Source organism: Catharus ustulatus, chromosome 12, assembly GCF_009819885.2.
Source record: "Catharus ustulatus isolate bCatUst1 chromosome 12, bCatUst1.pri.v2, whole genome shotgun sequence".
Lineage (NCBI taxonomy): Eukaryota > Metazoa > Chordata > Aves > Passeriformes > Turdidae > Catharus > Catharus ustulatus.
In genome coordinates this window covers 3,977,386-4,005,020 of record NC_046232.1, presented here as the reverse complement: position 1 = coordinate 4,005,020, position 27,635 = coordinate 3,977,386, and the positions used below count along the sequence as shown (strand labels likewise).

At 47.2% G+C, this 27,635-nt stretch overlaps 1 protein-coding gene across 1 annotated transcript; it reads right to left on the bottom strand.

Annotated features, from left to right (window-relative positions):
- Positions 1–136: 136 nt before the first annotated feature.
- Positions 137–27,635, bottom strand: ARID3B (AT-rich interaction domain 3B). Its single transcript, XM_033070925.1, has 9 exons — positions 27,524–27,635; positions 25,099–25,630; positions 17,682–17,753; positions 15,983–16,055; positions 9,439–9,622; positions 4,411–4,664; positions 2,902–3,162; positions 1,593–1,685; positions 137–986 (listed from the first exon to the last, which is right to left on the bottom strand). The coding sequence occupies exons 2-9, from the start codon at positions 25,585–25,587 to the stop codon at positions 811–813; spliced, it is 1,602 nt and encodes a 533-aa protein (XP_032926816.1). The 5' UTR covers positions 25,588–25,630; positions 27,524–27,635; the 3' UTR covers positions 137–810.

The window sequence follows — 27,635 nt, the reverse complement described above, 5'->3', positions numbered from 1 at the left end:
GGACAGCACGAGGCCACCTGAGCAGCTGATTGACAGAGGCAGGGAACTCCAGCTCTGCTTCCAGGGCTGCATTCCCTGTGCTCTGCTTCTCCCTGGGAGCAGCAGGCCTGCCCTGCTCGGCTACAGCTGGAGAGCCCCAAATCCTCAAACTAACCCCCCCTCCATTCAGCTGGATCCCACCAGCAGCCCTGCAGAGCTTCCAGAGCTGCTCCAGGGAGCCTGGACCAACACAAGAGGGGTGGGACACGGAGCTATCACTCCTCAGGGGACACTCAGGGCTCAAGGGGTGAGGTGGCACCAGCCAGGACCGAGCAGCTGATGGTGCCAGAACCATCACATGGGGACATAGCAGGAAGGAACAGCAGAATATTGCCACAGGGCCAGGCACCCCCGGCTCTCAGGATTGTCAAAACACGGAGTTGGGGCTGGGAAAAGCCCTGGGGGCTCCTGGTTCCAGCAGGACCAGGATTCCCAGCCCCAGCCCCGGCCCTTTCCCTGCCCTGGTGACGTCCTGGCCACGCCTGGAGCCCATCCCTGATTGAGAAACGCCGGGTGTGCCCCCCCTCCACGGGAACACCACAAACCCGGGAGGAGGAGGAGGAGGAAACAAAGAGCACAAGGGAGAAAGGAAAAGGGGGCAACAAAGCAAAACCAGGCTGGACAAAGAGACAATGAAGGAAAACTCGCTGGCATGGAAAGGTTTCACCACCACCACATCATCATCCTCCTCCTCCTCCTCCTCCTGGGCAGCCACGAGAGCAGGTTCCTTGAGATGAGGTATGTGTGCACTCCCGGGGCGGGGCGTGCCCGTCAGAGGGACCAGCTGGTGGAGGGCTCTGTGCCCCTCGATGAGGTAGGGCTGGGGGAGCAGTGGGAGCTGCTGGAGCTGCTGCTGGAGCTGCTGCTGGAGCTGCTGCTGCTGCACGAGCTCTGCATGCCCGAGCCGGCCAGGAGCTGCACCACGGGCTTCTGGGCAAACAGCACCCCTGAGGGCACACAGAGGGTCAGCCTGGGCAAGGGGTCCCATCCCCACCCCCAGGATACCATCCCCACCCCCAGGATCCCATACTCACACCCCCAGGATCCCACCCCCACCCCCAGGATCCCATCCTCACACCCCCAGGATCCCATTTCCAGCCCCAGGATCCCATCCCCACACCCAGGATCCCATTCACACACCCAGGAGGGATTTCCTTGTTCCCAGCAGGGATTTCCCCATTCCCAGCAGGTCTCTCCCAGTTCCCAGGAGGTCTCTCCCATTCCCAGGAGGGATTTCCCTGTTCCCAGGAGGGATCTCCCTGTTCCCAGGAGGGATCTCCCTGTTCCCAGGAGGGATCTCCCTGTTCCCAGCAGGGATTTCCCTGTTCCCAGCAGGGATTTCCCTGTTCCCAGCAGATCTCTCCCATTCCCAGGAGGTCTCTCTCCCAGTTCCCAGCAGGTCTCTCCCCGTTCCCAGCAGGGATTTCCCCATTCCCAGGAGGTCTCTTCCAGTTCCCAGGAGGGATTTCCCCGTTCCCAGGAGGTCTCTCCCATTCCCAGCAGGTCTCTCCCCGTTCCCAGCAGGTCTCTCCCAGTTCCAGCTGCTCCCTCACCAGCATAGGTGGTGCCATTGATCTCCACAGACATGTTGATGCTGCCGATGCCGTTTGGGGACAGGTTCAGCGCCGCTGCTGAGTCACCCTTGTCTTGTCCCAAGAAAAGAGGGAGGCAGAGTTAGAGGGACACAATCCTGCACCCCAGAGGTGAGCACAGCCCCTCTTTTGTCCCCACAGAATTCCTGGCAGTGCCCAAGGCCAGGCTGGATGGGGCTGGGAGCACCCTGGGATATGGGAAGTGTCCCTGACCTATGGGGGTGGCTTTGAGGTCCCTCCCAACTCAAACCATGCCATGCCACGGCTGCAAAGGTGCTCAAGTGCTTTGGTGAAGTTGGAAATCTTTCCCTGAGGGCCAAATTCCCAGGAAGGGCTTGGGAGCACACCCAGATTTAACCCTCAGCTGGATTTAGCTCTCAGTGCTCGGGCTGCAGCAGCTCCAGCGGCCACTGGAGGGAGGGAAAACCTTCACGGAAATCAGGATTGTCCTCCATTTCCTCAGCCTGGGCAGGGATGGGCAGCTGTGTTTGAGGGGAACTGAACATCAAACTTTCCCAGGAGCTCCCAAGGGCGAGCCTGGATTTTGGGATTGCTCCTCCACGGAGGGCAGCAAGGCCACCCCCCAAAAACCTCCACATTATTAATGCTGAACCTAAATGTTGTCATCAAGCCATGCTGAGCTTATGAAAACCTCCTGTCAGAGCAGCTCCCAAAGCTCCATCTGATTCTTACGGTGCAGTGGGGAAAAAGAGGGCATGGAAGACAAAGACAGCCCCTACAAAGGTGGGAATCCCATCCCTGAATCCCCAGGGCTGTTCCTGTTTGTAGGGACTGCAATTGTTCCCAGAGTTTGGGTTTAGGAAGTTCAGGGTGAAAGCAAAGTGAGGTGAGAGCGAACGAACTCCTGGATAAAACCTGTGTTCCCTTTCCCTGACTCTTTTGGTTTTGATGTGAAATTTAGGGGGATGCAAAGCTGCCAGGAACTGGGAATCCCAATCCCAGCTGCTGCTGCTGCTTTGGAGGAACCTCCTTTGCCCTTTCCCATCCATATTTGTGACCAAACACCTCAAACCAGCACTGCTGGAGCAAGAACAGCTCTTCCCTTTCTTCCCAGCCGTGCCAAACTTGACCAGCAAAGGTGGCAAAGATGTTGAATCTGGATGAGCTGGATAATAAACCCAGCAGGAAAACCCAACAAACTCCAACACCTCCATGCCCTGTGCCCCTCAGAGGTGACCCAGCTGTGTGTGTGACATTCCAGACCTGGAGCCTTTCCCTCCCTGCTGCTTCCTGAGGGTTTGTGCCTCACCCTTGCCGTTGATTTTGATCTTCATGGGGATCTGGCGGGCCATGCTGAACAGGTTGCGCTGCAGCGCCTGCTGCACCAGCCGCTGCTCCTCGTCCGTCATGCGTGGCACCTTCTTCTCCGGGGGCTCTCCCGCCTCCAGCCGCTCCCGCAGCTGCTCCAGCGTGGCCGTCCTGGCTGCCACGGCCCCCTGCTGGCCAGCCAGGGCCACCGGCACGGCATGGATGCGGCTCGGCATGGACACGCTCAGGGGGACGCTGTCACCTGGGCGGGGAGGGGACACTCAGCCATGGTGGGAACATCCCAACTGCCTCATTCCCAAATTCTACATCCCAGCATGGAGACCCAGCCCTCTGCTCCCACATCCCAACATGGAAACCCAACCCCCTGCTCCAACATCCCAGTATGGAAACTCAAGCTCCTCATTCCCAAATCCCACATCCCAAACCCAACCTCCTGCTCCCACATCCCAGTGTAGAAACCCAAACCTCAGCTCCCACATTCCAACATGGAAACCCAACCCCCTCATTCCCAAATCCCAAACCCAACCCCCTGCTCCAACATCCCATCATGGAAACCCAACCCTCTGCTCCCGCATCCCATCATGGAAACCCATCCCCTCTGCTCCTACATCCCATCATGGAAACCCATCCCCTCTGCTCCTACATCCCAACATGCAAACCCAACCCCCTCATTTCCAACTTCCACATCCCAAACCCAATCTCCTCAATCTCAATCCCCTCATTCCCAACATGGAAACCCAATCCCCTCATTCCCAACGTGGAAACCCAAACCCCTCATTCCCAACTCCCACATCCCAATGTGGAAACCCAACCCTCTGCTCCAACATCCCAAACTGAAACCTCTCATTCCCACATCCCAACATGGAAACCTGACCCCATCATTCCCAACTCCCACATCCCAAACCAAACCCCCTCATTCCCAATTCTCACATCCCAACATGGAAACCCAAGATCCTCATTCCCAACTTCCACCATATTCCAACATGGAAACCCAACCCCCTCATTTTCCCAACATGGAAACCTAAACCCCTCATTCCCAAAATGGAAACCCAACCCCCTCATTCCCAAATCCCACATTCCAACATGGAAACCCAACCCCCTCATTCCCAAATCCCACATTCCAATGTGGAAACTGAACCCCCTGCTCCAACATTCCCAACATGGAAACCCAGTCCCCTCATTCCCAATTCCCACATCCCAAACCCAACCCCCTCAATCTCAATCCCTTCATCCCAACATGGAAACCCAAACCCCTCATTTCCAACATGGAAACCCAAACCCCTCATTTCCAACATGGAAACCCAACTCCCTCATTCCCAATACGGAAACTCAACCCCCTCATTCCCAATATGGAAACCCAAACCCCTCATTCCCAACATGGAAACCCAGTCCCCTCACTCCCAACTCCCACACCCCAAACCCAGTCCCCTCACTCCCAACTCCCACACCCCACCATGGACCCCCCGGCAGCTCTGAGGGCCGAGCTGACCTTTCCTGACGGCCGGCGCCACGCGGGCGCTGCTGCTGCCGCTGCCCGGCGCCACACCGATGATGGGAAAGCGGATTTTGGGAGGGGACAGCAGGGAGGGAGGCCCAGGTGTGGAGGGGGAGAAGCTGAACATGGAGGAGCTGTAGCTGGGCCGGCGGCCCTCGCGCCGGTTGCCGTCGATGGCGGCCTGAAGCTCGGCCGGGGAGCTCAGGGACTTCTTCTCGCACTCGTAGGCGTAGAGGTACTTCATGTACCTGGGGGAGGGACAGGAGTGCTGAAATGAAATGTCCTCAGGATCATCCAGAATTCCCTCAACTGAAATATCCTCAAAGGATCATCCAGAATTCCCTCACAACTGAAATGTCCTCAGAGGATCATCCAGAATTCCCTCATAACTTAAATATTGTATATAAACCACCCAGAACTTCCTCACAACAGAAATATCCTCTATAATTAATCCATAATTCCCTCACAACTGAAATGTCCTCTATAATACATCAAGAATTCCCTCACAAATGAAATATCTTTGATAAATCATTCAGAATTCCCTCATAACTAAAATAACTTCAAAGAATTATCCAGAATACTCTCAAAATGGAAATACTATCTATAAACCAAGCTGCATTCCCTCACAAATGAAATATTGTCTATACATCACCAAGAACGCCCTCACAAATAAAATATTGTTTATAAATCATCCAGAATTCTCTCATAACTGAAATATCCTCAGAGGATCATCCAGAATTCCCTTACAAATGAAATGTACTCCATAATTCATCCAGAATTCCCACACAACTAAAATATCCTCAGAGGATCATCCAGAATTCCTTCACAACTGAAACATCATCCATAAATCACCCAGAATTTCCTCACAACTCAAATATCCTCAAAGAATCATACAGAATTCCTTCAAAACTGGAATATCCTCTATAAAACCACCAAGAAATCCCTCACAATTGAAATACCATCTAGAAATCATCCAGAATTTCTCCACAAGTAAAATATCCTCAAAGAATCATCCAGAATACCCTCACAAATGCAATATTGTCCATAAACCATCCAGAATTCCCTCACAACTGCAATATTCTGTATAAATCACCCAGAATTCCCTCACAATTGAATTATCATCTATAAATTACACAGAATTTCCTCACAAATAAAATATTGCCTATAAATCTTCCAGAATTCCTTTACAAATGAGATACTATCTGTAAACCACCCAGAATTCCCTCACAACTGCAATATTCTGTATAAATCACCCAGAATTCCCTCATAATTTAAATATACAGTATAATTCATCAAGAATTCCCTCTCAACTGAAATAGCCTCTATAATTAATTCAGAATTCCCTCAGAAATGAAATACCCTCTATAAATCACCCAGAATTCCCTCACAATTGAAACATTCTCTACAAATCACCCAGAATCCCCTCAGAAATGAAATATTCTCTATAAATCACCAAGAATTCCCTCATAATTGAAATATTGTCTATAAATCACCCAGAATTGCCTCATAAGTGAAATATTGTCTATAACTAACCCATAAACCCCTCACAACTGAAATACCCTCTATAATTTACCCAGAATCCCCTCACAACTGAAATATCCTCTATGAATCATCCAGAATTCCCTCACAACTGAAATACTGTCTATACCCAGAATTAACTCAGAACTGAAATAACCTCTATAAATTACCTAGAATCCCCTCACAACTGAAATATCCTCTATAATTTATGTAGAATCCCCTCACAACTGAAACACCTCTAAAAATTCCCCCAGAACCCCCTCACAAGTACAATCTTGTCTATAATTTACCCAGAATCCCCTCACAACTGAAATATTCTCTATGAATCATCCAGAATTCCCTCACAAGTGAAATATTGTCAATAATTTATCCAGAATCCCCTCCCAAATACAATATTCTCTATAAATCAGCCAGAATTCCCTCACAAATGAAATAATCTCTGTAATTCATCCAGAATTCCCTCATAATTTAAATATACAGTATAATTCATCAAGAATTCCCTCCCAGCTGAAATATCCTCTATAATTAATTCAGAATTCCTCAGAAATGAAATATCCCCTATAAATCACAGAGAATACCCTCAGAATTGAATTATCATCTATAAATCACCCAGAATTACCTCAGAAATGAAATACCCTCTAGAAATCACCCTGAATTCCCTCAATAATGAAACATTGTCTATAAATCACACAGAATCCCCTCATAAGTGAAATATTGTCTATAATTCACCCATAATCCTCTCACAACTGAAATATCCTCTATAATTTACCCAGAATTACTTCACAACTGAAATATTATCTATAAATCCCCCAGAATTCCCTCACAAGTGAACTATTGTCTATAATTTACCCAGAATCCCCTCACAACTGAAATACCCTCTATAATTAATTCAGAATTCTCTCAGAAATGAAATATTCTCTATAAATCACCCAGAATTGCCTCACAAATGAAATATCATCTATACATACCCCAGAAACCCCTCACAAGTGAAATATTGTCTATAATTTACTCAGAATCCCCTCACAACTGAAATACCCTCTTGTAATTTATCCAGAATTACCTCACACCAGAAATATCCTCTATGAGTCACCCAGAATTCCTTCACAAGTGAAATATTCTCTATAATTTATCCAGAATTCCCTCACAAGTACAGTATTGTCTATAATTTACCCAGAATCCCCTCACAACTGAAATACCCTCTATAATTTATGCAGAATTACCTCACACCTGAAATATCCTCTATAATTAATTCAGAATTCCCTCAGAAATGAAATATTCTCTCTAAATCAGTCAGAATTGCCTCACAAATGAAATACTGTCTATAAATCACCCAGAATTGCCTCAATAATGAAATATTCTCTATAAATCAGCCAGAATTGCCTTAGAAATGAAAAATTCTCTACAAATCACCCAGAATCCCCTCACAAATACAATATTGTCTGTAAATCACCCAGAATCCCCTCACAAATACAGTATTTTCTACAAATCAGCCAGAATTGCCTCACAAATGAAATACCATCTATAAATCCCCCAGAATCCCCTCACAAGTAAAATATTGTCCATAATTTACCCAGAATCCCCTCACAACTGAAATGCCCTCTATCATTTATGCAAAATTCCCTTACAACTGAAATATCCTCTATGAGTCAGCCAAAATTCCCTCACAGGTGAAATATTGTCTATAATTTACTCAGAATCCCCTCACAACTGAAATATCCTCTATAAATCCTCCAGAATCCCCTCACAACTGAAATAGCCTCTACAATTTATGTAGAATTCCCTCACAACTGAAATATTATCTATAAATTGCCCATAATCCCCTCACAACTGAAACACCCTCTATAATCATACAAAATTCCCTCATACCTGAAATATCCTCTATAATTAATTCAGAATTCCCTCAGAAATGAAATATCCTCTATAAATCAGCCAGAATTGCCTGAATAATGAAATATTCTCTATAAATCAGCCAGAATTGCCTCAATAATGAAATATTCTCTATAAATCAGCCAGAATTGCCTTAGAAATGAAAAATTCTCTACAAATCACCCAGAATCCCCTCACAAGTACAATATTGTCTATAATTTATGCAGAATCCCCTCACAACTGAAATACCCTCTATAATTTATGCAGAATTACCTCACACCTGAAATATCCTCTATAATTAATTCAGACTTCTCTCAGAGATGAAATATTCTCTGTAGTTCATCCAGAATTCCCTCATAATTTAAACATACGGTGTAATTCATCAAGATTTCCCTGACAACTGAAATATCCTCTATAATTAATTCAGAATTCCCTCAGAAATGAAATATCCTCTATAAATCAGCGAGAATTCCCTCAGAATTGAATTATCATGCATAAATCACCCAGAATATCCTCAGAAATGAAATATCCTCTACAAATCAGCCAGAATTGCCTCAGAAATTATATATTGTCTATAAATCAGCCAGAATCCCCTCAGAAATGAAATATTGTCTATAATTAACCCATAATCCCCTCACAACTTAAATACCCTGTATAATTTCCCCAGAATCCCCTCACAACTGAAATACCCTCTATAACTTATCCAGAATTCTCTCACACCTGAAATGTTCCCTATAAATCCCCCAGGACTCCCTCACAAGTACAATACTGTCTATAATTTATCCAGAATTCCCTCACACCTGAAATATCCCCTATAAATCCCCCAGGGCGCGGATCTCGGCCTACAACCGCAGGAATTTTTTAGGAATTCTCCCCGTCTGAGGCGTTTGGAAAGAGCAGCACCAAACCTCCCCGTTTGGGAGGAGTTTTGGCCCTCAGGTTTGGAGAAGACAGAGCTTTTGGGAAGGTTAAAGAGCTACCCTCTAAAAAATTCCCCAAACTGAGTTTCCACAGGGGCTGGCAGCTCCCCGAGGGAGGTGGGGATGTGTAGTTGGTGGTGTCTCTGGAACCTGAGCCGACCACCTGTGCATGTTTTAGAGTCTCTGTGTTCCAGCCCGAGTCAGGAGATGTCTTCTGTTGTTTCCAGAGCTGGTTTATTTTATCTAATCTAAAAGTTTTTTCCCTGATCAGCTGAGGTCCTTCCAGCTAGTCAGCCCCAGGCACGCTGCCTGCCCCTGGGATGGCATTATCTTTTATACTAAAAACTACATAAACATTATTTACAATTATCTTCCAATACCTATCACTTGTATTGTACAGTCTGGTTCTTCTCTAAGCCAATCTAAAAATGCCAACATCACCTAAAAGATGGATGTTAGGAAGAAGGAGAAAGAAGGACAGAACACTCCCAGATTCCTCCATTTTGATCCCAGACTTTTCCATCTCATAACAATCTAACTTACACTCTACTTATTTTTTCTGACTTGTAGTTCTTCATGTAACGGTGCTAAATTTTCTCAGGGAGAGAAATAGAAGGCACAGGGGTTCTGTGCCAAGGTTCCTGAACCCCCTGCCTGGGTCTCAAACCATCCTGGGCTCCCACAGAGATGGAGATTCCCCTCCTGATCCTCAACTCACTGCGTGCGCAGGGTGAAGGCGGCGCTGGTGATGGAGGTGGGCAGGTTAAGGCCTTTGGTGATCTCCCTCCAGATCTTCTTGTTGATGATCTCCACCAGCCCTCCCTTCTCAGTCACCAGCTTGTAGAGCATGTAGAGATCCAGGATCTGCTTGGCCATGATGGGGATCCGGTTGATGGGAGTTCCTGCAGGGGGGAAAAAGAAAAAAAGAATAAAAAATGGGAGCATGGAAAGGATGGAGCCAGCTTGGAGGGATCCATCTCTCTCCTAATGGGAAATCTGGGGAATTTGCAGCCTGGCTTGAGGTCTCCTCATAAATGTGGCAAGGGAAGTGTAAGAGAGGTGGTGTTGTTCACCACTTAATTTGTGGTTTGTCTGGAGTCTCTCCTGTCTCCCCTGACAAAGGAAATGGATTTTCTCGTGTTCGGGCTTGGCTGTTTATTAAATCTTATCTAAAGTACAGAATGTTCAGCAACACTTCCAGCCACCAGCTAGAAATGAGAAAAATGGAGAAAGACCCAGCTGCTCCAAGGTCTCTTAAAGCTAAACAGTCCAATAGAGAACTAACACCTATATTATTTATACTTTTAACCCAATAACCAAATTCCTGTGACCCTCAGTGTCCAACCAGAAACTGCTGCCTGAAACCATGAAGGAGAAGGAAGAAGAGCACAGAAAAAAAGACACCACCCAAAATCCTTGTCCCATACCTATTACTGTATTGTAAAAACCTCGTATTTAAAACCTTTCACCATATGAAATCACACTTTTATTTAACTCCACACATGTGACTTTAATTCCATCACTCAGATTTGGAAGCCTTCAGGTCCAAAGCAGTGTTCTCCAGGGGTCAGCGCCAGAAAGCACAGAAAGCTCCAAAATCCCAGGTTTCTGGGAACCAACAGGGAAAAGCATCCACAAGGCATGGCCCTTCCATGGAAAACCCTTTCCTGTGGGCAAAGGGAATTAGCAGAGCAATAAAAAACCCACAGCTCCTGGAACAGAAAGAGGGGAAGTCGGGACTATTGAAGGCAAGGCACAAAGGAATGGGTTTTATGAGCTCAGGGTTAAAAATCCTTGGATAAAAATCCTGACAACCCCCAGGGTGTGCTGTGCTGTTTGCCTGGGAACAGCAGAACCAAGGGAATCAGCACTGGAAAACATCTCTCCCCCCACAGAGACACAACTCCATCCTCCAACCCTCGGGATAACCAAGGTAAATCAAGGTTGCTCCTTCCACAGAGCTTCCAAACAATTCCCTGCTGAGACCACAGTAGCTCTGAGCACCCCAAAGCTCCATCTTTCCTGCTTGGCTTTATCACATTTTGGGTTAACAGGGGAGAAAATCTGATCTTTAACCTGGCAGCTCCTGGAAGTGATGACTCCCAAAGTGAGGAGATTTAAGCATGGACAGGAGGAAGGAATTTTAAAAGCTCAAGTGGCAGAGCTTTTATTTGGCCTGGGAAACTCTGTCCTGGATCAAAGGGCTGCCCAGCCCAGGGCAGCATCCTGTCCCCACAATGGGCAGCCCCAGCCTGGCAGGAAGGCTTGGGAGGGGGGCAGGGGACAATTGTGGAATCCTCAGTCCCCAGGGGAGGCTGGTGGCACTGCTGGCAGCCCCAGATCCCCCCTTTATGGCCCTTATAAACGAGTTTATTCTGTGCCATGAAAGGAGCCCGGCCCTGCAGATGTCCTTGCAGACATCCAAGGGGGATTTTTTTTCCCCCTGGCTTTTCTTTGGGAAGCCTGTTAGGCATTATTATCTCGTGGTGCCCACAGGTTAACGAGATGCTGGATGAAACAGCCCATTTGTGCAGCTCTAAAGGGCTGGAAACCCCACAGATTCAAAGTGTTCAGGAGCAGTTTGATGGGATTGGATCAATTTATATCAACCCCGCTCTCTTCCCTTGTCTGAGCTCACAGAGCAGATCCCACAGCCTTCCCATATTTCAGGGAGCACAGAGGGAATTCCAAACCCTCCAGATTCCCTGCGGCTCCCTCCCTCCCTCCCAAAAAAACCTGGATTTGCTGTTTTTTTGCCCAGCCTCCATTTTGGCAGCAGGGTGACAGCAGCACAGGATCCATGAAGCTCTGGGAAGCAGGGAATGATCAAATTACCCTGAGCTGTCACTCATCACCTGAGTCACCCCCACAGGGAAAAAAACAGGGAAATATTTCCTTCCCAAGCCCTCAGGGACAGCCAGGACACCCCAAAATTCCCCTTTTTTCGTTAATTAGCCAGAGCAGCAAAGCCTTGGCTTCTGTTCCCCCAGCCACAGCCACCAATCCAATTTAAGGAATGGCATTAACTTGTCCAGCAGGGACTTTCATCCAGATGGAGAGTGAAAGGGAAGAGCCATGGGTAAAGCTCACACAGAAAGTATTAACAAATACCTGCTTTTTAACTCCCAGACACACTTCTACCCTTCTCTAGATTTGCCCAGCTCAGCAGCAGGGAAAATACACAAATTATGAATGCAGATCCTCCTGTGAGAGGCACAAACATCAACTGCATCCGTGGGGAATAAAGGCTGAAGCATTTCCAGGGAGCTGCTCCCAACGGGGTCTGACCTCCCTGGATCCCCTCAGCACCCCCTGGACACCTTCCCTTGCTTTTGAACAGGACCAAAGTGTCCCAAAATTTCATTTATAAACTCGGATAAATCGAGATTTTGATAGAAACACATTTATAAATTTGGCTAAATCGAGATTTAGATGGAAACACATTTATAAATTTGGCTAAATCGAGATTTTGATAGAAACACATTTATAAATTTGGCTAAATTGTGATTTAGATGGAAACACACATTTATAAATTTGGCTAAATCAAGATTTTGATAGAAACACACATTTATAAATTTGGCTAAATTGTGATTTAGATGGAAACACACATTTATAAACTCAGCTAAATGGGGAATTCTACAGAAACACACATTTATGATCTCAGCTAAATCGAGATTTTGACAGAAACACATTTATAAACTCAGCTAAATGGGGAATTTTACAGGAACACACATTTATGATCTCAGCTAAATCGAGATTTAGATGGAAACACGCATTTATAAACTCGGCTAAACGGGGAATTCTACACAACAACGCATTTATAAATGTGTTTACACAGAGAACATAAATTTATCTGCTGAAACCTCAGTGTAAAATGTAAAGATTTCTTTGCACAGCTGAGAAACTGCCCAGAAGTGCTGGAATAATTCCATTTTCCATGCGTTCCTTCAGCTCCCACCCCGCAGAATTCCCGGTGTTTTCCAGAGGGATGTGCTGCCCTTCCTCCCCCAGCCCTGCCTGGGGGAAGGTGATAAAGGAAGGGTTTTATTGGAAACCCCCAATGCTGTCAGGGGCCATGATGGATTACTGTCATCTGGCAGTACCAGGATTAATGATCCTGGGGTCAGGGGGCAGAATTCCAGAGGGAAAGGTCAGCAGCAGAGGGCAGAGCACAAGACTTGTTGCCTTTTGATGGCAAACTCATTTTACTGTACTTCCAAACCTCCCAGAGGCACAGCAAGATCCTCCTCTCCCAGTTTGCCTGGAAAACAATTTTTCAAAAATTTTTCCAAACCAGGGGGATAAGGAGTCTGGTTCCCACTGGAAAAAGGGAAGATGGAGAGTTGATAAATGTGGAAATAGGAAAGCAGAGTCATCCCAATGGCTCCTGGTTTTCTGAGCAGAAAGGCAGCCATGATTTGATTTCTGGAATAAAGGGTTTTCCTGGAGTTTTAGGTTTTCCTGAATAATAATAATAATAATAATAATGAAGGTTTTCCTCTGTTTTGATCAGGAGCCTCAGGAGCTTCCAGAGAATTGTCCCTTCTGCTCCATGCTTGGAAAACCTGCTGGATTTGCAGCCTGGAATGTTCAGGAAGCAGCTCCTGGGGAAAGGGGGTTTGGCAGATGCATCACTGAGGGATTAATGTGGGATCAAACTCTCCCTCCCATCCAACACCACCCCAGGAGTTTGTTCTCCACTTGGGGAGCCAGACCTCAACTTGGAGATGCAGACTGAGGAAAAACTGCCTCAAAATTGAGAATTCTAGGGAATTTCAGGGGTTTGCTTGGCCTCTGTGCCGGAGATTGCCTGCCACACAGGGATTTCCAGCAGCCTAAGCCACGACTTGTCCTGCACAAAGAGCACTTAATCACACCCAGCCCTGCTTCCCCGACCACCTCCCACCTTCCCTATCCAATTTCCTCACACAAGTGTCCATTTTACAGCAAGGAACAAAGGAGGTGAGAATCCCCAGTGTTTGCTCAGCACAGCCACACTGGAATTGCACTGAGATGAGCTCTGGAGTGAAAAACAGGCACAGGAAAAGACGATTTTAAGGCATGACCTGGAGCAGGTAAATAAAAAGCTGCTCTTCCCACTCCAAATATGTTCAGAGGAGATGCCAAAAGGAACAGGTTTTTCCCCAGGAAACTGGGAAAGTCCACAGGGGTTTAAAATAATGCTGAGCTGAATCTCAACATGAACAGAATTTTGTGTTTCTCTGAAGGGAGGCACGGTGATTCCGTGGGGTGTGGGAAAATTCATTTTACAGAAGCAAATCAACTCAGCCCCCTCACTGTCTCAGCTCCAGGTTGGCCCAAATCCCTCTCCAAGGACAAATCCTGGCTGGTTCAGGGCTTCAGCCTGAGTTTTGTGGGGTTTGGTTCTCCAGAGTTGGAGGTAAAACATGATTCCCTCTAAACCACCTTTTCCAACTGCTTAAAGTGACAATTATTTATTTGAACTCTAATGTTTGCTTTCCCAGAAAATATTTCTTTTTTTAGATCTTTCCAAAGGGGAGGTTCCAAGCTTTTTCCCAATTGGAGAAAAAAAATTCTCCTGTCTGCCTGCAAGGAATGTTTCATTCCATAAAAATAAGGGGAGAGAAATTTTGGGTTTTACAGGAAGGAACTGCTGCTAACTTGTTCTAAATAATTGGAATTTGCAGGTAAACTACCCCAAAATACCAACAGATGGATCTGTGGAGGCTTTTGGCCACCTGCCCTAAAACATTTCATGGTTTCCCCCAATGCTCCACCTGCACAAGGCATCAACTTCCCCCAGTCTGGGCTGGAACAGGTGCTCAGGAGGACACAAATCCAAGGGTTTGATAGGGAAAAAGCCTTTCCTGGCTTTTTGGGAGCATCCAAAACCCCTCTGCAATGCTCCAGGGAGGATGTGCCACTGCAGAGCTGTGCAGGAAGGGAATTCATGCCCACTGATGTCCCATTTGGAGAACCCTGCCTAATCCAGAGGCAGAAACACTTCCAAGGGATCCAAGGAGAAAAGCTGGAAAGCTCCTGCTAGACAGGGGGGAACAAATCCAGGGAATCCTCAACCCCAAAAGTGCCCACAAAGCAGCTGCTCGTGCAGCAGGAACTTCAAAACACACCATGGAATGGTTTGGGGTGGAAAGGAGCTGAAGGAGCAGGAAATGGTTTGGGTTGAGGAGCAGGGAATGGTTTGGGGTGGAAAGGAACTGAAGGAGCAGGGAATGGTTTGGGTTGAGGAACATGGAATGGTTTGGGGTTGGAAAGGAACTTAAGGAGCAGTGAACAGTTTGGGGTGGAAAGGAACTGAAGGAGCAGGGAATGGTTTGGGGTGAGGAACAAGGAAGGGTTTGGAGTGGAAAGGAGCTGAAGAACCACCATGGAATGTTTTGGGGCTGGAAAGGAGATGAAGGAACATGGAATTGTTTGGGGTTGAGGAGCAGGGAATAGTTTGGGGTGGAAAGAAACTGAAGGATCATGGAATGGTTTGGGGTTAGAAAGGAGCTGAAGGACCAGGAATGGTTTTGGCTGAAAGATCATGGAGGGGTTTGGGGTTGGAAAGGAGCTGAAAGAGCAGGAATGGTTTGGGGTGGAAAGGGGCTGAAGGAACATGGATTGGTTTGGGGTTAAAAAGGAGTTGAAGGAGCAGGAAATGGTTGGGGTTGAGGTGCATGGAATGGTTTGGGGTTGGAAAGGAGCTGAAGGAGCAGGGAATGGTTTGGGGTTGGAAAGGAGCTGAAGGAGCAGGGAATGGTTTGGGGTTAGAAAGGAGCTGAAGGAGCAGGAATGGTTTGGGGTGGAAATGAGCTAAAGGAGCAGGAAATGGTTTGGGATGAGGAGCATGGAATGGTTTGGGGTGGAAAGGAACTGAAGGAGCAGGGAATGTTTTGGGGCTGGAAAGGAGCTGAAGGAACATGGAACGGTTTGGGTTGAGGAACAGGGAATGGTTTGGGCTGGAAAGAAGCTAGCATTGGGATGTTAGGAACACTTTGTTCAGGAGAGCTGGATTTGGGTTTTTTTGGCAATAAGGGAGCTCCTCAGCCCAGGATTGGGATGTTAGAAACACTTTGGTCTGGGGAGAGGAGCTGGATTTGGGGTTTTTTGGGAACAGGGCAGCTCCTCAAACCAAGATTCAGATGTTAGAAACACTTTGCTCTCAGGAAAGCTGGATTTGGGGTTTTGGGGAACAGGACAGCTCAGGAAAGCTGATTTGGGGTTTTTAGGGAATAGGACAGCTCAGGAGAGCTGATTTGGGGGTTTTGGGCACTCACCCCTCTTCTGCATGAAGATGAAGAGGTCATCCAGGAATTCCTTCCTCTCAGGATCACTGTCCAGTTCATAGAGCTGGGGGAACAAATCAAAATGAGGGCAAAATTCACAGAAAATTCAGGAGTGCTGCCTTCTTCCAGGGGGAAGGGAAAGGGGAAACAGGGACTCCAGAGGGGTCAAACTCCCAATTCTCTTTTTCCAGGAATTCACACCAAAGTGCAAACCCCCAGAAGGAAGGACAGAGCCTCCCTGAACTTTTTAGATTAATTTTTTTGCAACATCTGTGAAGCAAAAACCTTCAGAAATGCCCAGAAAAGGAGCTCAGAACGGATTTGCTGCAGGAATAATTTTTATCAGAAATGCACAAATCATGAAAATGAAATTCTGAAAGCAGTGTATCCCAAATGGGAGGGGTTTTTGGAGTTGAATTCCTGGGAATTCTGGGAACAGCAGCTTGCTTTAAACTGAATTCCTCCAGCTGCTGTGACAATTTAAATCCATCATTTCAGAGGGAGAATGTTCTTCTCCCAGCTGGAGAAAAACTGCACTAAATAATTTAATAATTTAATTTTAAAATATCCAAAATCTGCTTGTTAATTCTTAGTTTTGCAAGGCAACAAACCAGCTGCAGGACAAAGCAAATCACACTGATTCCCAAAGGGAATCCTGGATCAGGGAGGAGAATTCCTCAAATTCCCCCAGTGATCCCTTTTGGGAATAAATCCTGGATCAGGGAGGAGAACTCCCCAAATTCCCCCAGTGACTCCCTTTGGGAATTATGGATGGGAATTCCCCTAATTCCCCCAGTGATTCCTTTTGGGAATAAATCCTGGATCAGGGAGGAGAATTCCCAAAGGGATTTCTTTTGGGAATGATGGATCAGGGAGAATTCCCCAAATTCTCCCATTGATTCCTTTTGGGAATGAATCCTGGATGAGAGAGGAGAATTCCCCAAATTCCCCCACTGATTCCTTTTGGGAATCCTGGATCAGGGAGGAGAATTCCCCAAATTCTCCCACTGATTCCCTTTAGGAATAAATCATGAATCAGGGAAGAGAATTCCCCAAATTCCCCCAGTGATTCCTTTAGGGAATGATGGATAAGAGAGGAGAATTCCCCAAATTCCCCCAGTGATTCCCTTTGGGAATAAATCATGGTTCAGGGAGGAGAATCCCCAAATTACCCCAGTGATTCCCTTTGGGAATGATGGATGAGAATTCCCCAAATTCTCCCACTGATTCCCTTTGGGAATAAATCCTGGATGAGAGAGCAGAATTCCCCAAATTCCCTGACTGATTTCCTTTGGGAATAAATCCTGGATCAGGGAGAATTCCCCCAGTGATTCCCTTTAGGAACGATGGATCACGGATAAGAATTCCCCAAATTCTCCCACTGATTCCCTTTGGGAATAAATCCTGGCTCAAGGAGGAGAATTACCCAAATTTCCCCTTTGATTCCTTTTGGGAATGAATCATGGATCAGGGAGGAGAATTCCCTAAATTCCTCAAATTCCCCCTCTGATTCCTTTTGGGAATAAATCATGGACCAGAGAGGAGAATTCCCCAAATTCTCCCATTGATTTCCTTTGGAAATAAATCCTGGATCAGAGAGGAGAATTCCCCAAATTCTCCCACTGATTCCCTCTGGGAATGATGGATCAGGGACTGGAACTCCCCAAATTCCCCCTCCCAAAGCACAAACCTTGGCAAAGTCTCGGGAGATTTCCCTGCCCCGGCCCCCGTCGCCGTCGTCGCTCCAGCTCACGCTGCCGTTCTGGGGAGGGAAAAAACAACAAGGAGGTTGGAAAAAACACAAGAAAAGGCTGCAGAAAATTGGAATTTTTAGGTGAATTTTTTTGGAATTTTTAGGAGAATTTTTTTTGGAATTTTTAAGCGATTTTTTTTTTTAATTTTTAGGTCAATTTTTTTGGAACACAGGAATTTTTCGATGAATTTTTATTGGAATTTTTCAATGAATTTTTTTAGAACACCTGAATTTTTAGGTCAATTTTTTTTGGAATTTTTAGGTCAATTTTTTTTTGGAACACAGGAATTTTTAGATGAATTTTTATTGGAATTTTTAGGTAAATTTTTTCTGGTACACCTGAATTTTTAGGTGAATTGTTTTGAAAAACAGGAATTTTTTTGGAACACCTCAATTTTCAGATTAATTTTTTTGCAAACCTGAATTTTTAGGTGAAATTTTTTTTGAACACCTGAATTTTTAGGCGATTTTTTTTGAAACATGGGAATTTTTCTGGAGCACCTGAATTTTTAGGTGAAATTTTTTGGAACATGGGAATTTTTAGGTAATTTTTTTTTTTGCCACACCTGAATTTGTAGGTGATTTTTTTGTTTTGGGAACATGGGAATTTTGGAAGGCCAGGATGATCCTGAAATAAATCCAGACATCCCAAAACCACCAGGGATTTGTGAAGGTTCAGCTTCCTCACCTTTCCTTTGCACTGGGATGTGAATCCAGAGTTTATTCTGGATTAAAAGTTGATTAATTCCTAATTCCAGAGGGAATTCTGCTCATGCTGAGAGCTTGTTCTGCTACAGGGATGAGAAAGGAGAGGGGGAAAGGAGACAATTCCCTCCCACCAGTGGGATAATTCCCAGCAAATAAAACTTTTAAAGGGTTTGAAAACTTCAACATTTGGCTTGTTCTCTAGGAAAAAAAAAATTATTAGAATAATAAATCCATCCCACTTCCCACAGCTCCACTCTGGGATCTTGGGAAAAGGAGCTTGGGGGGAGCTGAAATCCAGGGAAAAATGGAATTATCCAGGGAAAACTGAAAAAAATTGGAATTATCCAGGAAAAACTGGATAAAACTGGAATTATCTAGGGGAAAACTGCAATTATCCAAGAAAAAACTGGATAAAACTGGAATTATCCAGGGAAAAACCAGATAAAACTGGAATTAGCCAGGGAAAACTAGAATTATGCAGGGAAAACCGGATAAAACTGGAATTATCCAGGGGAAAAAGGGATAAAACTGGAATTATCCAGGGGAAAAAGGGATAAAACTGGAATTATCCAGGGGGAAATTGGATAAAACTGGAATTATCCAGGGAAAACCAGGATAAAACTGGAATTATCCAGGGAAGAACTGGAATTATCCAGGGAAGAACTGGAATTATCCAAGGTAAACTGGATAAAACTGGAATTATCCAAGGAAAAACTGGAATTATCCAGGGGAAAACTGGATAAAACTGGAATTATCCAGGGAAAGCAGGAATTATCCAGGGAAAGCAGGAATTATCCAGGGAAAGCAGGAATTATCCAGGGAAAAACTGGAATTATCCAGGGAAAACTGGATAAAGCTGGAATTAGCCAGGGAAAACTGGAATTATCCAGGGAAAAACTGGATAATACTGGAATCATCCAGGGAAAGCTGGATTTATCCAGGAAAAACTGGAACTGTCCAGGGAAAAAACTGGAATTATCCAGGAAAAACTGGAATTATCCAGGGAAAAAAACTGGAATTATCCAGGATAAAAAATTGAATTATCCAGGGAAAAAAATGGAATTATCCAGTGGCCACCACATCCCTGTCTGGGCCACTCAATTCCTTGGAATCTTGACTATCAAGGCATGTTTTGGAGGGATGAGCTCTTTCCTTTGCTCTCTGGAAAATCCAGGATACAACAGGCTCTGCAGTTTGTTCCCAGAATTATTCCTGCATTAGGCTTTTCTTTTTTTAGCTTCTTTTACCAGGGCTGCAAAATTCTCTTGGAAATGGGGGAAAAAATCAATTAATTCCTTCCCTCAAGGCTGGCTTGTTCTTCTGGAATCCAATCCCTTGGAATTGTGAGGCTGCCATTGCCTGGAGGTGGCAGAAAAATGAAGCCACTTCTGTCCCAGCCCAGGAAAAAACTGTAGGACAAGGCAAAATGAGCTGGATTTTGGGATGACAGGGAATTTTTTCAGCACAGGGAGTGGAGGATGGCCTGAAATCCATGGCAGCTCCTGGAAAAGGAGGGTTTCATTCCAGGGCTGATCCCTTGGGTGAGTTGGGAAAGCTGAACAGGGAAAAACAGGAGAACAGCTGGAGGCTGCTTCCTCCTGGTGCAACCACCAGGAAAATGAAACCACTTCTGTCCCAGGGGAAAAGCAATTCCTTGGAATTTTGAGGCTGGGATTGCCTGGCAGAAATCTGGAAGCCACAGTGAAAATGAAGTCACTTTTGTCCCAGGGAAAGAGCAATTCCTTGGAATTTTCAGGCTGGGATTGCCTGGCAGAAATCTGGGAGCCACCAGGAAAATGAAATCATTTCTGTCCCAGTGGAAAAGCAATTCCTTGGAATTGTTGAAGGGATTACCTGGCAGAAATTTGGGAGCCACAATGAAAATGAAACCACTTCTGTCCCAAGGGAAAAGCAATCCCTTGGAATTTTGAGGCTGGGATTTCCTGGCAGAAATCTGGGAGCCACCAGGAAATGAAGCCACTTCTGTCCCACCCTGAGCAGATGGAGGAGATCACAAACCCTCCCCATCCTCTCCAGGACAAAAAAACCCTTCCAAAGCAGAGGAAAAATAATTTCTGCTCCTCCTGACTCTTTTACCGAGGATTTTTCCTGAAATCCCCACCTGGGCATGAGGCTGTGGCTTGAGTCAATGAAAAGGGACTGGGGCAGCAATTTCAGGATTATCAGGGAATCCACAGAAATTCCTTTTGTGGGCAGAGTTAAGCCTTAGGAAGTGAAACAGATGCTCCCAGAAAGAAAAGTGTTGTAGTACAAACGCTGATAAGATCAGGCTGCAAGTTCTCAGGCACAGAGAGAGCCAAGCAGTAATTACTGCCCACAGCAGCTCCCTGCAATGGGAATCAAACCTTCCCTAATCACAGAGCTCAATCCAGCAAGCCCAGCTTCAAAGGCAGCCCCTGAAAACATTTTAGTGATTTCAGGAATGGCAGGGAGGATGGGGAAGGGCTGAGGTTTAACTGATTCATTTTTTTTTAAATTAAGTTCCTAAACAAACAGGAACCTGCTCCTTAATCCTTGAGGGAAAACTCAGCTCTCTGAATGGCTCCTGCTGCCAGAGGAATCAGCCAAACCCCACTGATTTGGGGTGAGAAGAGTGGTTCTCAGATTTAGCCCACACATTCCAGCTCCTCCTGTCTTCCTGGGAGCTGCCACTACTCCCAGAAATAGAATTTATTTTATAAATAAATCCTACAGGGAGCCTGGGATGTGAAGGAGCTCCTTCTCCTGCCTAAAACTCACCTATGGAATCCTGCCATCCTCTGAGCCTAAGCCAGGGATTTCAGGAGGAGCAGAACAAGACAACTCTAAGCTATCACTACAGCAGATGAAAAAGCAGGTGAGAGTGAGGAATCACCTCCCAAAGTGGAATAAAAAGCAAAATATCCCAGGAAAAAAAAACCAAAAAAAAAAAGAGCTGAAAAACCACAGGACAAAACCCCAGTGTTGAAATGCCCCTTTTTTTTTTTTTTTTTTTTTTTTTTTCCCTGCTGGACCAAGGGGTCTCTCCTGAGCAATCCCTGCACTCCAGGCACATACCTGAGCTTTTGGAATCCCAGGGCCTGCAGCAAAGGCTCAGTAATTATTTGAAGCTGACTTATCTTAATAAACAGCGTGACCTCTGCTGAGGTTCAGGTCAGGCTTTTCCAGCTGCTGATTTCTGGGAAGCTGCCCTGAGTTATCCCCAAAATCCCAGGGCACAAACCCCCCCACTCACTTCACCCCAAAAAGGCTCCAAGCAGCAGCTGAGGGCTGGAAATTTGGGATTTATCCTCCCATTCCTGATCAAAGTGCTGCACCAGGAGGAAGCAGCCTCCAGCTCTGCTCCTGTTTTTCCCTGCTCAGCTTTCCCAACTCACCCAAGGGATCAGCCCTGGAATGAAACTCTCCTTTTCCAGGAGCTGCCATGGATTTCAGAGCATCCCAGAGGAGCAACCTTCACTCCCTGTGGTGAAAAAATTCCCAGTCATCCCAAAATCCAGCTCATTTTGCCTTGCCCTACAGTTTTTTCCTGGGCTGGGACAGAAGTGGCTTCATTTTTCTGCCACCTCCAGGCAATGGCAGCCTCACAATTCCAAGGGATTGGATTCCAGAAGAACAAGCCAGCCTTGAGGGAAGGAATTAATTGATTTTTTCCCCCCATTTCCAAGAGAATTCTGCAGTCCAGGAATGCTCCTGGAGCAGGGCACAGCACTGGTAAAAGAAGCTAAAAAAGAAAAGCCTAATGCAGGAATAATTCTGGGAACCAACTGCAGAGCCTGTTGTATCCTGGATTTTCCAGAGAGCAAAGGAAAGAGCTCATCCCTCCAAAACATGCCCTGATAGTCAAGATTCCAAGGAATTGAGTGGCCCAGACAGGGCTGTGGTGGCCCCAAGGTGACAGTAGCCCAGACAAGGCTGTGGTGGCCACTGGATAATTCCAGTTTTTCCCTGGATAATTCCAGTTTTTCCCTGGATAATTCCAGTTTTTTTCCCTGGATAATTCCAGTTTTATCCAGTTTTCCTTGGATAATTCCAGTTTTCCCTGGATAATTCCAGTTTTTCCCTGGATAATTCCAGTTTTTCCCCTGGATAATTCCAATTTTCCCTGGATTTCAGCTCCCCCCAAGCTCCTTTTCCCAGGAGCTGCTCCCAGGATCCCAGAGTGGAGCTGTGGTTCCCTAGAGAACAAGCCAAATGTTTAATTTTTCAAGCTCTTTAAAAGTTTTATTTCCTGGTAATTATCCCAAGTTCAAACCCACTGGTTAGAGGGAATTGCCTGCTTTACCCCCTCTCCTTTCAAACTGCAGAGCCTGTTGTATCCTGGATTTTTCAGAGAGCAAAGGAAAGAGTTCATCCTTCCAAAACATGCCCTGATAATCAAAATTCCAAGGAACTGAGTGGCCAGCCCATTTAATTCCCACACAATTCTCAGCTCCCCACACAATTCTGTGCCTTTTCTGCCATGCCAGGCCCCCCAAATTTTATTTCCCAGTTCAGCAGTTCCATTTGGACCCCAACCATGGATCCAAGCCACTCCACCTCCAATAGCTGTGGCAGGGGACAAAATCTGGGACAACAGGGGGGACCTGCCCTTTTCCTGCCACATTTTCCTAGCACAGCCCTGCTATTCCTTTATTATTATTTACTTTATTTAATGTCCATTGATTCCTCCCATCCCTGCCTTCCCCAGCACCAAAAGTGCAGTTTTTCCTGCTGGAGCTTTTTGGGCACTTTGGGCTCCCTGAGCTCCCAAATTTAGGGATGACCTGAAACACATTGTGCCAACTTTTCTTTTATTTTATTTTTTCTTCTCTTCAACACAAGCCAAACCCAACTCTGGCTGGTTTAATGGCCAGAATGACCAGTGAGATCTGCTCATCCAACAGGAGTGAGAAGCAGCAGTTGGGCAAGGAACAAAACCAGACTAAAAACCGGACTAAGCCGAGCTTATTTGGCTTTTTAAAGAAAGAGATCCCTTAAGACCTGAGCCCTGCCTCCTTTTCCCCACCCAGCCAGCCCTGAAAGAGGAAGTTTCCACCACTCCCATCCAGTAAATTCTGAGGCAATGGCCCCTGACTGCCAAACCCACCTCATTTCCCTGCAGGAGGCTTGAGCAACTCCCTCTCAGAGAAAAACTGAAAAAAAAGGTGTTTTTACAGCCCTGGAGAGCTGGGTTTGGGAACACCCAGCTGCTCTGCAGGGACAGGCCCCAGAAATTCCCACTTCCAACAAAGGGACTCATTCCACCATCCCCTGGCTGCAAGGAGCAGCAATTTTTCAGTGAAATGGGGAATTCACCTCCCACGAGCCAGCAGCGAGATGGCTTCTTAATTTTCCTTAATTTTCCTTTTTCCTTTCTCTTAATTTTCCTTTCCCTTCATTTACCTTTTCCTTCCTTTTCCTTAATTTTCCTTTTCCTTTCCCTTCCTTTTTCTTAATTTTATTTCCCTTCATTTACCTTTTCCTTAATTTTCCTTAATTTTCCTTTTCCTTTCCTTTAATTTTCCTTTATTTTCCTTTTCCTTTCCCTTATTTTTCCTTTATTTTCCTTTTCCTTTCCCTTATTTTTCCTTTATTTTCCTTTTCCTTCCTTTCCCTTCCTACACATGGAATATAAAGTGGCTCTGACTCCCAGCATCAAGGTCAGCACCCAGAAATTCCCAATTCCAGGATCTCAGAGCTCTGACATGAAATAATTCCTTGTGAGATGTCAGCAGAGAGTTGCCTGCATCCAAAATGAGCACAAATCCACCAGCTTTTGGGGATTTTCTTCCCCAAAATGGCTCTCAAAGAGCTGGAAATCCAAGCTCTCATGGAACCTCTCCACAGAGGACAGCACCCCAGGGTGCTGAGGGTGGAGAAATGGGAGTGGAGCTTTTTTGGGAGCAGGGGATGCTCAAAAAAACCAGCAGCAAGTGGGTGTTTTATAACCCTGGGGAGCTGGGTTTGGGACAGAACCCAGAAATTGCCATGGAATGGATGGAAGCACACAGAGGACAGGATGGAAGCATCACCGGCTGAGGGTGGAGAAATGGGAGTGGAGCAGCTTTTTGGGAGCAAGGGATGCTGTTTGAGCTGCTCCCTCAAAAAAAAACAGTAGCAAGTGGGTGTTTTATAACCATGGGGAGCTGGGTTTGGGACAGAACCCAGAAATTCCTATGGAACCTCTCCACAGAGAACAGGATGGAAGCATCACCTGCTGAGGGTGCAGAAATGGGAGTGGAGCAGTTTTTTGGGAGCAGGGGATGTTGTTTGAGCTGCTCCCTCAAAAAAAACCAGCAGCAAGTGGGTGTTTTATAACCATGGGGAGCTGGGTTTGGGACAGAGCCCAGAAATTGCCATGGAACAGAAATTTCCATGGAACCTCTCCACAGAGGACAGGATGGAAGCATCACCTGCTGGGGGTGGAGAAATGGGAGTGGGGCAGTTTTTGGGAGCAGGGGATGCTGTTTGAGCTGCTCCCTCAAAAAAACCAGCAGCAAATGCTTCCCCTGGGTGTTTTACAGCCCTGGAGAGCTGGGTTTGGGACAGAACCCAGAAATTGCCATAGAACCTCTCCACAGAGGACAGGATGGAAGCATCACCTGCTGAGGGTGCAGAAATGGGAGTGGAGCAGTTTTTGGGAGCAGGGGATGCTGGCACTGACCTGTTTGAGCTGCTCCTCCAGGCGCCAGCCTGGCCGCCCCGCCGTGGCTCCGGGATGTTTGCCAGAGTCCTTGCCCTGCTCCTCCCTGCCCTGCTGGTGGCCCAGGGCTGCCCCGGGGCTGGAGGCCACTCTTTGGTTGGCATGGCTGGCTTTGGGAGCACGGAAATACTTGAGGGCAGAGCAGCTTTCCCGGGAGGGCACCTCCAGCTCGCTGCCGTCTTCTTCATCCTCCTCCTCATCGTCATCCTCGTCATCTTCATCCTCCTCCTCCTCGGAGTTCCTGGCGCTGTGCTCGGGCCGGCTGGCAGGAGGGGGGTGACAGCCCAAGGGGACAGCGGGTGCCATGGTGGCGGGGCCGGCGCGGGGCTGGGCGGGGAAGGGCGGTTTTGGGAAGGGCACCTGGCGCTCCCGGCAATCCATGGGAGCCGCTGGCTGCTGCTGCTGCTGCTGCTGCTTCTGCAGCTGCTCCACCACCGCCTGCAGCTTCATCCCGCCGTGAGCATGGCTGGCAGCGCCGGGAGCCGCGCAGGATCTGCCGGGGACACAAACGGGGCTGAGAAACAGCCTTTCATCTTTTTTTTTTTTTTTTTTTTTTTCCCCAGGAAGGGGATGGACAGAACGCTCTTTCCTGTGCAGGAGACCGTGAAACAATCAGCGTTTAACAGCCTCGGGCTCCCGGCTACTATTCAGTTTGCAGACTGGTTAATTGTGTTTTTTTCCAGCTCTGCTCTGCCCCAAAGACACCGTCCCGAACGGCTTTGTGCAGGCAGCCAGCCTTCCACGCTTCCCAAATTACTGCTGCTGCAAGGGCAGGTTTGGGATTCGGTGCTCCTGGAATACTGCCTTAAAAGGAGACAGCCAGGATGAGCCTGACCATATTTATATATTAAAAAAAAAAAAATATATATATATATATACACCCGTGCCAGGCTGGGATTTGTCATGCAGGGCTTCTCTGTGCTCTCACTCCCTGCCACTTCTTACAGAATAGATCAATAAATAAAATAATTTTAAAAACAAAGAAATGTCGATGTTATTTTTCAGTGCACAGCAAAGCACCAAGCAGCTCCTGCCGCAGGATCCTGGAATTCCCAGGGTATCCCAAGCCCCATCCCTGCCCTCCTTTGGATTTTCTCCCAGCCCGAGGAGCCCGGGAGCTTTCCCAGCTCTCCATTTCTGACCTGCTGAGCCAGCACTTGAGCAAAGCCCGACAGAACAGCCCCCGGCTGGAAGCAGAGCTCGGGATAAATCCTGGAAAAGCCACGGCAGTCAGTTTGGACTTTGTGTCCCCCACCGGCCCTGCTGGCACGGATTGTCCTCCTCGTGGGGGGAGGAAAAGGTGATCAAACATCCAGAGGTGATCAAACACATCCAAAGTGATCAAACACCTCCCATCCCGGGGCTGGGGGGTATCAAAATACGGCCAGCTCGGGGAAACAAAGGAAAAACCAACCCCAAACAAGCGCCGAGCTCCTGCCACCCGCTTGCTTGGGGGGAAAAAAGCGATTATTTTGGCAAAAACCGGCTGGAAACGGCTCTAAAATTGCTGAGCACCTACCAGGCAGCAGGATTCTGAGTGAGACAACTTCCAGGATCGCCGGAGCATCCCTAGCTGGGTGCCAAACTCAGTTTTTCCCCTCCCTCTAACCCCTAAATAACAGCTGGCTTTGCCCAGCTGGTTTTTCCCTGGCCAAACTCTCCCCCAGAAGGAACAAGCCGGCCCCAAAAAGCAGATCCAGGCTGAGGAAGGAGCAGCAGAGCAAAAAACACGGCTCAGGTGCGGCAGCACCACCCAGGAATGCGGTACAGGGCTGGGGCAGGGCAGAATCCCGGCAAAAACGGGGTTTGGCACGGTCAGTGTTCCCCAATAAACACCGCTCCCGGGGGCACGGACAGCGGGTTTTGGGGCAGAAAGGAGAGGATTCGCTCAGGTTAATCGCTCCTTTGAGGTGACAACTGGAATGGGGACAGAGCCACGAAGGCAGCGCGGGTTTGTCGAGCGGCTCCACGCCCTCGGGGGGATGTTTGCTCGCTTTTGGTGGCCCTGCCTCACTTCTCAGCGTCTCCCCCGCCACTCTGGGCGGCTTTCCCCCGCTTTTTGCGCCTCTTCCCTCACGCAATGGGAGCAAGGACCGAGCCTCCCCACGCCCGGCGGGGCTTTAAACCCCCGTGCGAGCCCCTTTAATTGCAGATTTTAACCGGCTTCGCTGGGAAGCAGCGCTTTTCCAAGCGGGAACTACCTGGAAGAGTTCAAGGCGGACCGAGCGGTTGATTAATTCACTAATTCATTAATTCATCCCCGTCGTACCGCGGACCCCGCCTCAAGGGGAATGACCGAGGGCTCCGACCCTCCCCTCGGGCGGAAATACCGAGGGGCCCCCCCCAGCACCGCTCCGCCCCCCCGCCCGCGGTTATCCCCCGTTACCTCCCGTGGCGGGTCCCGCCGGTCCGTGCGCGGCCGCCTCAGCTCCTCCTTCCTTCCTCCCCTCCTTCCTTTCCTCTCCTCTCCTTTCCCTTCCTCCTTCCCTTCCTTTCCT

Excerpts from the sequence above, each read along its gene's own strand:
- ARID3B (XM_033070925.1), bottom strand. The coding sequence starts at position 25,587 with ATGAAGCTGCAGGCGGTGGTGGAGCAGCTGCAGAAGCAGCAGCAGCAG. Across the intron at positions 17,754-25,098 it reads TGGAGGAGCAGCTCAAACAG|AACGGCAGCGTGAGCTGGAG; the intron begins GTCAGTGCCAGC and ends TTCCCTCCCCAG. Across the intron at positions 9,623-15,982 it reads CATCTTCATGCAGAAGAGGG|GAACTCCCATCAACCGGATC; the intron begins GTGAGTGCCCAA and ends TCCCCCCTGCAG.